Source organism: Cimex lectularius, unplaced genomic scaffold (genome assembly GCF_000648675.2).
Source record: "Cimex lectularius strain Harlan isolate CLEC.00 unplaced genomic scaffold, Clec_2.1 scaffold80, whole genome shotgun sequence".
NCBI classification, from domain to species: domain Eukaryota; kingdom Metazoa; phylum Arthropoda; class Insecta; order Hemiptera; family Cimicidae; genus Cimex; species Cimex lectularius.
Window position 1 is genome coordinate 1,383,539 of NW_019392709.1, and position 12,690 is coordinate 1,396,228.

The 12,690-nt window shown below is 34.6% G+C and overlaps 1 protein-coding gene and 1 long non-coding RNA gene across 3 annotated transcripts in view; one reads left to right on the forward strand and one right to left on the reverse strand.

The window, feature by feature from the left end:
• The first annotated feature begins 3,330 nt into the window (after nt 1–3,330).
• Nucleotides 3,331–12,690, forward strand: part of LOC106665979 — a 90,747-nt gene continuing 81,387 nt past the window's right edge. The window contains exon 1 of the long non-coding RNA XR_001340370.1: nt 3,331–3,368. This is a non-coding gene — a long non-coding RNA (uncharacterized LOC106665979). The remainder of the gene's footprint in view (nt 3,369–12,690) is intronic.
• The window catches only part of LOC106665505 (sushi, von Willebrand factor type A, EGF and pentraxin domain-containing protein 1), a 91,740-nt gene continuing 84,653 nt past the window's right edge, over nt 5,604–12,690 (reverse strand). The window contains exons 3-13 of one of the 2 annotated variants that reach the window (XR_001340316.2): nt 12,460–12,672; nt 12,176–12,399; nt 11,904–12,115; nt 11,622–11,830; nt 11,380–11,556; nt 10,880–11,059; nt 10,614–10,796; nt 10,236–10,547; nt 10,094–10,175; nt 7,243–7,450; nt 6,293–6,565 (exon numbers count right to left, since the gene is read on the reverse strand). Coding sequence is in view for 1 of the 2 variants with exons in the window: in XM_014392001.2 (XP_014247487.1) it covers nt 6,226–6,565; nt 10,094–10,175; nt 10,236–10,547; nt 10,614–10,796; nt 10,880–11,059; nt 11,380–11,556; nt 11,622–11,830; nt 11,904–12,115; nt 12,176–12,399; nt 12,460–12,672 (2,132 nt within the window). In the remaining variant the exon portion in view is untranslated. Of the gene's footprint in view, nt 6,566–7,242; nt 7,451–10,093; nt 10,176–10,235; nt 10,548–10,613; nt 10,797–10,879; nt 11,060–11,379; nt 11,557–11,621; nt 11,831–11,903; nt 12,116–12,175; nt 12,400–12,459; nt 12,673–12,690 lie in introns of both variants that reach the window. The other variant, XM_014392001.2, reaches the window with a different exon arrangement.

Sequence of the window (12,690 nt, forward strand, 5' to 3'; positions counted from 1 at the left end):
GAAGGGGTAGAAATCGATACAGCAAAACATCGTTATTCCACGATGTCGATTCATTCCTAATATCAACTTCCATCATCTCACAACCCAATTGAAAATATTTAAACTAGCCTTTTTTAAATTAAATTCGTATAATTAAGTTTTTATTGTGTCAAAGATTTTTTTTGTTCAACTGCAATGTTTTTAAACTTCGGCACGTTCAGGTATCGATAATTACATTGATCAGAGCCTTTGTAATACAGGAATGCGGCCAGTATTGCGCAAAGAATACAAAATAGTAATTCTTCTGGTGGTGGGGAAGTACGTGGCTTCTTGGAGGAAGTACGAGTACCTTCACCTCTCCAAAGGTCAAATTTCTTACAGCACGGATTAGTAATATTTGTACCTACTAAATAAGGTTGAGGACTGTGTGATAGGAAAAAAATTACCTTTAATCAATATTTAAATAATAATGATGAATTTTAGCAACTCCACTGACAACCGGATAAATTCACGTACAAGAATAAAATTGTTGACTGTCAAAAAAATATAAATTTTATTGCATTATAGTAATACATTTCGTATACAAGGGGGTGTTGTCAGCCAGTCATCGTTACAATTTAAAAACAAAAATAAGTAAATAATAGTTTCACTATTGCAAGCATCAAAAATATATTAATAAAATAAAATAATTACTTTTATAAATATGTATTTATTACTTCTAAATATTAATTATAACTAAGCATTCAGTCGTTCTGGCAATAGTAGCAGTACAGTTTGCTCCGGTATTGCAAAGGCTATCAACCTCAACCCCAAGGGGAAAAAAATCATTTGCCTTAATCTCATTTTAGTCAAAACATAATGCACTGATGGACAAATTTAACGCACCATTCAATTTATTTAGTTTAAATTTAAATACACTATATTTCTAGGTTAGTTATAGGTAGTAACTTACCTTTAACTTATAGGTAGTAACTAACCTAAAGATCACTTTAGCTAATCATTTTCCTTCATTGATTTCATTTCATATTATTCTTATTCTTAAAGTTTTTCAATTGCAGGCATTTGAGCAAGTATGACAGTGCCAGGATAATAACATTATTAGAGAAAAAATACAGCCAGTGCATAGTCGCCAGGAGACTGAGTCTGGCAATATAATGCAGGCTATTGCAAATTTGACGAAACATGCATAAAAGTTGAGCTTCTGAATGCAGAAAAATAAATGGATTCTGAAAATCCTTTTAATCCGTCCACATAGGCGATTAACATATCTTGTACACCGCGGTTATGTAGGTTAGTCAGCACACTAAGCCCTTTTGTTTTAGATATAACAGCCCTAACAATTCCTTATGCCCATCAGTGGTTAACCTAAGTACTGTATAGACTGCCTTATTAACATAGTGATCATCATGTTTTATTTTGTAATGATGGCATCTGCCAGACAAAAGGATAGAAAGCATCACTCTTCAATAGGAATGGTTCTTCAGTGCTTCAGAGAAAATGACTTCATAATAGAAGCCAGGACAGAATCGACTAGGTTTACAGAAGACAGATGATAGATTCATCCATCATCTCTACAAAACCGCGGTATTACGGGAAATGAGAAGAGACAAATCCGATAAGACAAGTTCAAAATGTTTCGATTTTCTCCAGGACAATAAAACAAAGGCTCAGTGAAAATAACCTCAAGGCCTGGCACCCGGCTTTTGGACCTTCTTACCACAGCTAAGAAAATGGCTTAAATTCGTACAAGAATTGGACATTGGAAGATTGGGGACGAGTTCTCTTTACAGATGATGTTAGGGTTGGCTTTAAATCTTCAGATAGGCGTAATTTCATAGAGACGCTCTGGAAAAAGGTACATACCATGCTGTATGGTTACTCAGGTGCCATTCCATGGTGGGCCGTTGATGTCCTGGGATTTTCTTGAGCACCCCACCGAATTGGTTGTTGTACAAAGACGATGCCTAACTTGACAGACATACTTACAAGACATAATCAGAGAACTTATAATGCTATTTGCCCCCACATTAGTGAGGGATTGCTCTATATTCTTGATAAAACATGATAATGTCCAGGCCCCATAGACCACGTGTTGTGAATGACTACCTGAATGAAGTTGGAATTGAGTGCTTGTTGTGGCCAGCTCAAAGTCCAGATTTGAACCCAATTGAAGACATTTGGGACCAACATAAATGATGAGTACGACTGTGAAACATGAGGTCCTAATACCCTAGAAATTGTACAAAGCTGTTCTTGATGAATGGGAAAGAATTCCTCCGGATTTTATCAGAAATCATTTTCAAGGAATGCAAAGACATTTAATGGATGTGATTTGTGCCAGGAGATACTTGGTATTAAAATGGACTAAAAAGTTTTTTTTTAATGTATTTTTGTTATGCAAAATATGAATAAACTTAAATACATTAATATGTAAGGGTGGTGTGTTAATTTTGTCCATCGGTGTATATAGTTTCACAATTAAGCTCAGATAAAAAATAGTTTTCAAAAGTATTCTTCAGTCTTCTTTTGATTTACTTGATTCCCTTGGCATACATACTATCCAAATTTCTTTCATCTTTTTAATTCTAAAAACAAATATATAGTGCTAAGAAGTATGCCTCAGAACACTTTAAATGTCATAAGATATGTACGTAATATGTGCATTCTTAAACAAGTGAACTTGTCAAAAAAGCATACATATTACATTGGCGTCAGGTTTGCTTGTTGATAGTTTCTTTGATTTGGGTGTACAAAATATTTTTGTGATGTCAAAAATGGTGTGAGTACCTGATCAGTTTTGGTGGAAATACCTTTACGTTTTTTATCTGTTTAAAATTTTTATCAGAATAGCTAGTTAATAGTGCACCTTTGATTTCCATCCAATTATTTGCACCAAGTTATAAATTATTTCTGTCATTGACATTTGAATTTTCGAATTATCGCTTGCTAATAAATACTCATTTTGAAAATCTCCAGGATTTGTCGTTGCATAAAATGTATCAATTAATTTCTAACAAATAGCGATGAATTTTGCTAACAGTTCGGGCTCGCCCTTAAGTGGGGATCATGTTGAGATATTCAATTTTCAATGTTTCTGGAAAAGCAGAATTCTTTGTGTTACTAATTTCTGTATTTAGATTAGAAATTTTATGTTTAATTCTACAAGGTTTTTTAACACTTTTTTTTCGCAACAGGATTCACAACAGCAGAGGTTATATCAACCCTCGGATTGTCGATGTTTTTGAAAAAAAGAAAAACATGTAAGTATGTTGGGATTGAATCCAGCTGCCCTGAATTCGAACCCGGGACCTTTACCTTACAGTTGGTACTGCTGTGTCAACGCCTAAACCATTATGACCACCGACGCCCCCTTCAACTCCTTTCATAAAGTAAGAATTGTTTTTCTACATTTTTACTGTTTACACATATCTATTTTTACTGTTTGGCAAACCAATCAATTATTCTTTTTATGTAAGGTCTTGGTTGAGGTGAAAAAGTTAGTGATATGAGCGTGATTCGAACCCATGACCTTCGGCTCAATACGCCACTGCTTTAACCATTTGAGCTTTGTGACTTGATCGTAACTTTTTCATTTCAACCAAGACCTTACATAAAAAGAATAATTAATTGAAATAATTAATATGGTCAATTGGACCACTAAACATAAATGCATTAAGAAATTTTAAAGGTAATTTTTACCAAATTTTTAAATTAATTTACAATATTAAGTAACACGTATCCACATGGATTCCTATTAGTAATCAGTGGTGCCAGCGCTTCTTTCATTACAATCACTTCTTGCCGGATCATTGAATTTTTTGTCACAACTGTTTTTTCAATTATATTCTCTATTTTTCTCTGCAAAGTTACTACTGACTCTACAAGTCAGGGTTTCAGTTTGAGAGACCGAATTTTTTTAAAAATAATTAATATAACACTTACAAACTAAAACATTCAATACAAGAGTTCTACGAATTTTAATAGTTCAGAGTCTCAAATGGATCTCTTTGTTGATGTGGTGACTTGATGCTCAGCTCAATAGTTTTAAATCAGCATTCATTTAGTTGAGCCTTTGGATAGTCTAAATATGATTTGATAGATGATTATTATCATCTATCATAATAGATGATTATTATCATCATCAAGAGGTACTTCTTGACTCATTGTTAATTAAGCCTTTAACACTTTCCTGATCAGTTTTTTTTTCCACCAACAAACAATCCAAAACTTCTGAAGTGTTGGTTAGAAATAATGAGGGATTTCAAGCTCAAATTTTTATTTCCAACTAGTCAACAATGATTTAACCTTATTGCAAAAAAGAAATCTTGCACAACTGGTCACAATGGGCTAAATGGTAATTTAATTGCAACTGCCTACCAGTGATACACCCTGCTTCTAATCTTCTCTTCAGCTTGGAAAATACCCATCATTAAGCCTATTCCCGTGTCTTATGTTTATGCGTCTTTACAAAGCAAGGATCATTTACCTTACAAAATTAATAAATTAATAAATGGAGACAAGGGTTTTGCAGAAACAACTGAATTGTAATGCCAGAACTGCATGGTTTCATGCCGTAAGAATCCAGCCAATCTGGCACTAGTGTGAGGGAATAAGGGGCAAGATCTCGAGGCCATTATGGCAATGTGTCGGGTTCTCAGGGTGGGAATATGATGAGAGGGCTGAAACAGTAGGGTCAGTTTGGATCAAGAAGCTGGTGTGAAACTGTTAGTATTGGGAAGGCATCAGTTTGTTGAGAAAAGGAATGTTGAGGTCTTTGTGGATAGTGAGGTTAGTATCGAAGTAAACAGCGTTGGTGATTCGTCTGAGGACTTTTGATTTGAAGGATTGGGTGTGCTGGATGTTGGATGGGTTGGCAGAAACACTTTCCATATATCCAAAGCAGATGCATAAAATCTTGTTCTTCATTCAGTCTTGTCCTTCACTTTTTGGACCTCTGATAAGTTCAAGGTGTTCTTGGATGTTGAAGGCAGCTTGGATAGGATTTGAATTAGAAGACAAAATTCATGGTGATGATGGTGAGTGTATAGGTAAGAGCATTTTAAATTATATAAAGAATGGGACCAAGGATGCTCCCTTGTGGGATGCCAGCTTGTATCTTACTTCTCAGAACTCATCGCCACACCTCACTTAGGAGCAGCGGTTTGTTAGGCTTTCAGGGTAATGTAATAAGAAGTGGGTAGGAAGCGTTAGTGGTGCCAGACCCTACCGATAGCCTGTGCTGCTTTATTTTCTAGCACACGAGTATCTAAGATGGGTATTAAGCTTATTATTAAAGGAATTTTTCATGGATTTTGTACATTAAAGGAAGAATGCTTATAGGTCTGAGTGGGAGGTTTGTGGGCTTTAAGAATGAGAATAACGAATAATGCAAAATTAACACTGTTAAAATATATTTCTCTAATTAAATATAGGTACATAATTACAAGTGATAGTGATAATTAAATATCCTAAATACAACATTCTTATTTACAACAAATTTATTTAAAAAAAATTATATTTATAAATACTCCACTTCTCTAAAGAATCACATTCGATAACATCTATTTTTCATAAATAAGTTTTGTTACTAAAAAAATCAATAAAATTATCAAAATAATTTCCGCAATTTTTTATATATATTTTTTTATAGGTGGGTACATTTGTATTGTGCAACATAACACATAAGTTTCACTAATTAGTAGGTCAGTCAAGAATTTCTTCAGCCAAATTTTAAAATGTAACATTTAAAATCAGGCTAAGGAATTCATTGAATTTAATTTTGGCTATACTTTTAGTTTCTTGTTTTTTTCATATATACAAACCATATATATTATCTTGGAATGGTGTATCATATTAACTTAAAAAAAAAAAAAAGTGAGCCCTGAAAGTGTTCAAAAAATCTGTTTTAACAAAAAATTTAGTTCATATTAAATCACATTTATATTTAGTTATAAATATTGGGATTCTTAAAAAAAATAAAAATTCTAAAATCAGTCAGATTTATCTCATTTTGACATGTTATATAGCCTGAGTCTGCTGCTCACTTTTTGCATATATACATTTTGGAATACGCATTTCGAACCGATATTGCTAATATTTGATAAGTTTGGGAATGTTTAAGAATTTGGTAACATTTGTGTCATTAGGCAGGCTTGATGATGAAGATATAGACATCAGTTTAAAATGGGATTAATTTCATATTTTTGTGAGCAGCCATTAATGAATTTAATCAGCACTAAACGGTATTTAATAACGGTGGTTCTTATGTTGCCTCCAGTCGTGCTGCCCGTGGGTGTGTTGATGTCCATGATGGTGGTGGTGGTGTTGATGGTGATGATGCCTCTTTTTGTCTTGCGGCCTATACACATCGCTGACGACGAGCTCGCTCCCGTCCCGCTCTGTCGGAGTCTCTTTACCATTTGCCGTAGTCGCAGACGGTTTGACAGCAGACTGCTGTAAGTTCTCCCAAGCCTGCCTGTAGTACCGATTCAGTCCTCCTCTCGACTCAGAACCCGATGAGTCAAAAGACGCCACCGTATTACTATCCGGTGAGCCTCTGTGGCGATAATGTTTGGCACTACGATTCCTAGTTTTAAAAAAATTAATAATATTGTTAGCATATTTTTAAAAATATATTTTACAGAACATGCTTCAAAATATGCAATATCAAATGTGCATTTTTTTAATTAATTTATTTATTTTTTTAGATGTAATTGTTGGTAATTGTGAGCAGTATCTTTCCCAGCCAACATTTAATGACATCATTATTTTGTTTAATGTATAGCTTGTTTTAAGTGTAAAATTTCTGACATCGTATTATATTTTATTTAAGAAACATGCATAACATGACACAGCTTTGAAAATTTGTTGAAATTCATTTTGTCGGAGGTTGATTGATAGTTCAAGACAAATTTCCATTTGTAGGTCATCAGATAATTTTTTTTCTTAAATCTTAACATGCATTAAATACCAAAAAGTTTTTTTAACTACACTGTGTGCTTAAAAGCTTCATGCAGCTACGGCTGAAGTGCAAATACAAACACAAAGGAGTAGGAAAGTGGACTAGGAATGACACTGACACCGCCAAACATGTTTACTGTGAAAATTACTGTATCAAGATTGTGCTTTGCAATAAATCAAATAAAATTTCATAGTTGACCCGCTTTACTCTCCTTGATATAAGAAACAAGAGTAATAAAGCTTGCTAATTCAAAATAAATAGCCTTATTAAAAAAAAAAAATTAAAATAAAAAATCATTTTACCTTTTAGATTTGTACTATTCAGTTCCTAATATCTAACATGGTCGGGGTGTGTGAGTGTCAAATTGGGTTAGAGAAATATCCGGCACGACTGTGGTAGGCCCTTGCAAACTGGCGCCTTCCAACTTGCTGATCTGGGAATGGCATCGCGAGGAGTGTGTACCAACGAGATGGCATTGTTCTACTAGGAGGCAGCTTTGCCCTCCTCCCACTGTAACACACCCGACCCAAACAAACTTGACTAAACAACATGCTCAAAAGCATAACTACCATAACCGGAACCAACAAATTATCCACGATTTGAATTAGGCTTAAAATTTCAAACTGACCGAGTCGTCTGGCTGAACCCAGTTCTCACTGGATTACTTTGTATCATTTGTCCAGGCAACGTTTACATTTTGTGTTATAGAAAAAAGCTTAATACAGAGTGTAATTTTTTACTTTTTAAACATACAACACTAGTGGACATTTTGGTAGGAAATTGTTCATAGTTTCTAAATTTAATAGTTGTTTAATTTATAATCCCTCCCCTACATTTAGTATTTTAACAAATGTAAATTTACATTAAATATAAGCAAATTGCAAATTTCTTCTCGTACAACATATTTTTTTTTCATTGTAGCTTTTTTGAAAGTATAATGTTGATGATGAATATGGTTACTAGGAAGTGGGAGTTTTATGTTCTCCAAGCACTGCAGTGTTCTGGCTTTTTTTTCAGTGTGATGGTTTTTTTTTTTTTTCCCCCAGTGTTCTGGTTTTTTTTCCTTCTTTTTTTGCGGTTGCTTTGCATCTGATGATACAGGTGGCTGTTTCTTCCTCCTCATTGCATAACCTATATATTGTGCCATCATTGACAATACCCAAGTGTTATGCTTTCTCGATGCCAGTGACCAGTACATATCCCTATCGCTCCTCGGAGATTGCCAGTCTTGATAAGGGTTGTTTTAGCATAAGATTATTGTTTTATGCACTACTCATTTTGTCTTTTTGGATCCATTTTGAGATAGAGGATTCTGAGTTTTTGTTATGTCAAGAATACGTTCACGGCCTATATGGCTTGCAGATCCTCTTCTAGCCAGTCTGCCTTTTCATTACCGAAAATCCCTTTGTGACCTAATACACAAGAATCTGTTTTCACTATTGGAAATATCAGCCACTTTTTTCACTCATAAAATATTTGGATCAAGATATGGTCCTGAAGAATAAAGCAGATGCAGTTATCAGCTATTTAAGGTCACCATCTTGACCATATCTACAAATTGACATATTTCAATTTTTTTACAAGCAATCTTAAATTTCCTTGAAGACCAATTCTATGCTAACATTGGACTGTAACAGTATGATTACCTGAAGAATACCTAACAATAGGTCGAAAGCTTGGCAGTAACAACTGAATTTGCTTTATTCTTCAAAACCATATCTTGATTCAAATTGTTCGTGACCATGATATCATCAGGTTATTGTGTTTCCCAAGTTTTGGAGTATTGACTAATTTTGATTTGATTTTTTTACATGCTAGTGTCTTAACAGATGCTTGAATATCTGCTCTTATGAGGATTTTTTAAAGATTTTCTTAGGAACAAACAATATTTCAGTTTGAAAGACTGAGGTGTACTTCTGTAATGAGTTGTGCAGAAATTGCCTGATCCTTCATTTGTTTTGGAGCCATCTGTGTACCATACCATTGAATCTGGCTTCTTCCTGTATTCTTCTTCTCATTTGTAGTCTGTTGAGACTTTATAGAATGTTGTAAAGAGGATTTCTAGGATCATGAAGTCAGTCCACATTTCTGAGAATAGGTGTTTGATTTTATTAATTATTATTGTAGGCCCGAAGTGTTCAGTTCCCATCCAATTTGATTGTTTTTTGGAGCTTAAATGAGCTTTTTCGTGTATAAACATTTCTGATAGAATTCCAAATTCCTCTTTAACATCATGTGGGAGATCAGAGAGTCTGTAACCTAAGTAAATTTAATGAGGAACCCAGTCAGCGCTTGGAAAGTGCTATGTAATAGAAAATTTTGAAAATAGAAAATCAGAGCAAAGCTTTTTTAGTTTAAAACTAAATAATATATTTTATTATGTGATATAATAGAATATATTGCTAGAAAAAGACATATTTCCAAGATATTTTTTTGCCTCCCAATGTAAAAGGAACATTTATTTCAAATGTAATGCAAGTTTACTGAATCGATATCTTATTTAAATGTCTTATGTTTCCACCTTGAAACAACTAGGATATTTTTTAGCTATTCATGCAGTTGTAAGTATTAAAAAACTACACTTTTCACAATGCTCTAACTACTTATACTGGATTAATGAACGTTATTTGTTATATGATGGTCCAGATAATTTGTTGGTTGGTTAGAAAACAATTAATCACAAATTATTTTAACAAAATAAGAAAGTGCTACCATTGTAGGCTAAATTTAAATTAGTGCTTTTCAAATCTTGACTGATAAAGTTCAATAAAAAAACGTTATTTTCCAAGATTTGTCATTGTTAATAAAAACTGAGATTCTACATAGCTATTTTATTTTTAGCTTAAAGGTTATCAGTGTCAAATTAGACAGAAAGTCAGTATTTGAAAGGCAAAGAAAACATTTAATAAAATAAATGAAACAGAAAGTAAAAAAAATCACAAAGTTAGTTTCACCTTTATACCTGATACCTTTACTTCTACTAGGTTCTGTTAAAACAAATAATAGAAAGAAATATTTTTATTAAGCAAAAGTTATTGTAGATGAAGAAATAGAGATTCACGCTAATAAGTAGCTTTTGACAAATAAGTTTTCAAAGCATCTAAGCAGTCAAATGATCTAAATTGCAAGGCGCATAATGTAACTAAGACTTACCTTTTGATCAGTATGACTACAGTTGTGACGACAGCAGCAAGGAAGACAAAGCCCCCAAATATTCCAAGAGCAATAATTGCACCTAAATATTACAATAATTATCAGAAAATTTCACTTTTTTTTTCTAATTAAATAATATTACCTAAATTAAGTTTGGCCCCAAGAGTTGTTCTCTCTTCTTGAGCGGTGTGCCCAGGAATGTCGGCACCATTTCTCCCGAGGTCGTTTTTGGTGGTCTCAGTGATATCTGAGTTTTGAGGGCGACCCGCTAGTACAATGTGTGGGATGTGCTTTGTTTCACTAAGTTTGTTATCGTCAAGCACGACATCGGGTGTTATTGGCTTCGGTGAAGGTCTTGTTGTAAAAGGTCTTGGTTTTTCTCTAGGGGGAGACCTGCTTGTAGTAGACGGACGGTTTGGAAGTAGGCTCGACAGTATTCCACCTCTTGGCTCCTCTGAAAAATCAATAAGTACAATTTTCAATTTTCAATTTGAAATCCTATTAATTATAATAAAATTACCTCTGCACACTGGAGGCGGTTTGTCGTAATTTCCGGAATCAAGGCATGTAATTTGTTTCGGACCGACTAGTTTATATTTCTTTGATATGCAAGAGTATTCAACAACTGTTCCGGCTATTGTAATGTTGTTGGATAAGAACATGTCACCGTTTGCCACTATCGGCGGTTCCCCACATAGTATAGCTGAAAATTAAGTGGAAAACAAAAACAGTTAAATAATATTTTCGGTGAACGGAACATGCATAAAATGTGAAATTTTGTCTTACGTTGGCATCTTGGAGGAGGTCCATCCCACCTTTCATCCAGATCGCACGTCAGCTGGGCTCGTCCTGTCATTTTATAGCCCTCATTGCAACTGTAAAGTACTTGACTCAAGTACCCAACAGTGCCATTTAATAACTGATAATCACCATTTGTTATATCGGCAGGGTAACCGCATTGGATTCCTATAACCATAATACCGATAGAATTAGAAATTTTTTGAAACCCATCTCCCACATCGTTGACGTAAATATCTTTACAATAATATTTAAAATTGTAATAATATGTTATGATTAATGCTTTATTAATAGCAAAACCAGGTAATAACTTGTTAGTTAATTTTATTCTATCACTAATTGATTTTCCAGTGTTTTGTTGAATTTTCTTTTAAATGATTTTGTTTAATTTGATTTACATTTAATAAATTTAATTAGTATAATGGCAAAAATGCACATATAATTTAAAATAAACAAAATACATTTTTTTTGTCATTGAGTTCACTTACGTTTACAAACTGGTGGAAATTCATTGTAAAATCCTGTTGGAAGACATATTCTCGAATTCGGCCCTACAAGCAAATGTCCTTCATCACACGTGTACTCGATTTTAGCTCCTACATTGAAATTTTCAGCCGTCATTGTAGAATTAGGCGGCTGCTCCGGTTTTCCACAAGCTTTAGGCTCTGGATAAAAACAAAATATTTAATAGTCAAATATTATACGTGAATAGTTTTGTTGAGTTTCTTACGGTGTTGGCAGATGTAATTAATTTTGGCATGACAGTTGGTGTCTGACCACAACCATCCTTTGGATCCGTCATACCTAGCGCAGTCCTCCTCACCACCAGGAAGGTTCCAAAATGAAACAGTAACATCTTCACCGTTGATCCATTTCCAGTTGTTTCGGTCTTTATGATCTCTCACAGCTCCCATCCAATACTGGCTACTCGAGTCACTCCTGAAAATATATAAATTTTATTTAGAGTACCCTTAATTTTAGGTCTGTCCTAAAACTGGAATGAATGAATCACCTGTGCCTTCTCCAAAGTTCCCAACTTATGAACCCTTGTAGTGCAGGATTGCTCTCTTCGACAAGAGATCCACCCCTGCTCCTGCAGAAGTTTAAAGCGTCTCTCAGTGGTAGAGGCTGTCTGTTGTAAAATATATAGCACTTCCCATTGTAAGTTGCGGTGCTACCAGGCGGTTGGTCCCTAAATTGTGGACACCTTTCTATCGGAAGTGCCTAAGGGTAAGAAAATAACATTTTATCTTGTGTTAAAGTTAGTTGGATATTCGGTCATACTTGATCCGTATAGACAAATGCCTCGCATATGGAAAGCTGGTTTGTGTTCGACGAAGATTCCAAATGCACGCTGACGAAAGCGCCTGGCATGGGTGGATTGCAGGGTAAGAACAACGGTTTTCCTTCCTCCAAGTAGCCGGTGAAACGATTGCAAATCGGATTCGTCGCTAAATCTGGCCTGTTGTTGCCCACCCTCACAACGATGGTGGCCGGTTTGTTTTTACCTTTAAAAACACAAGTCAGTCTAAGTAAAACAGTTTGGATATCAACTTGGCACAACTTACCACAACAGGGCTTTCCAAAGTCCAGCCTTACAAGCTGAACCATGTAAGGTTCAAGCAGATTGACATACCACCATGGTACTCTCTCAGGCCGCGTTAAAGTGCAAGTGTCAGCGTTGAAAAATGAAGTCGTACTTCCATCTATGGCCTTTTGAGGTACACCAGTATCCTCAGAACTAATCTGCATTGGTGCTTTTCCGGCAGCTACATTGATTACTGCAAAAATAAAACAAA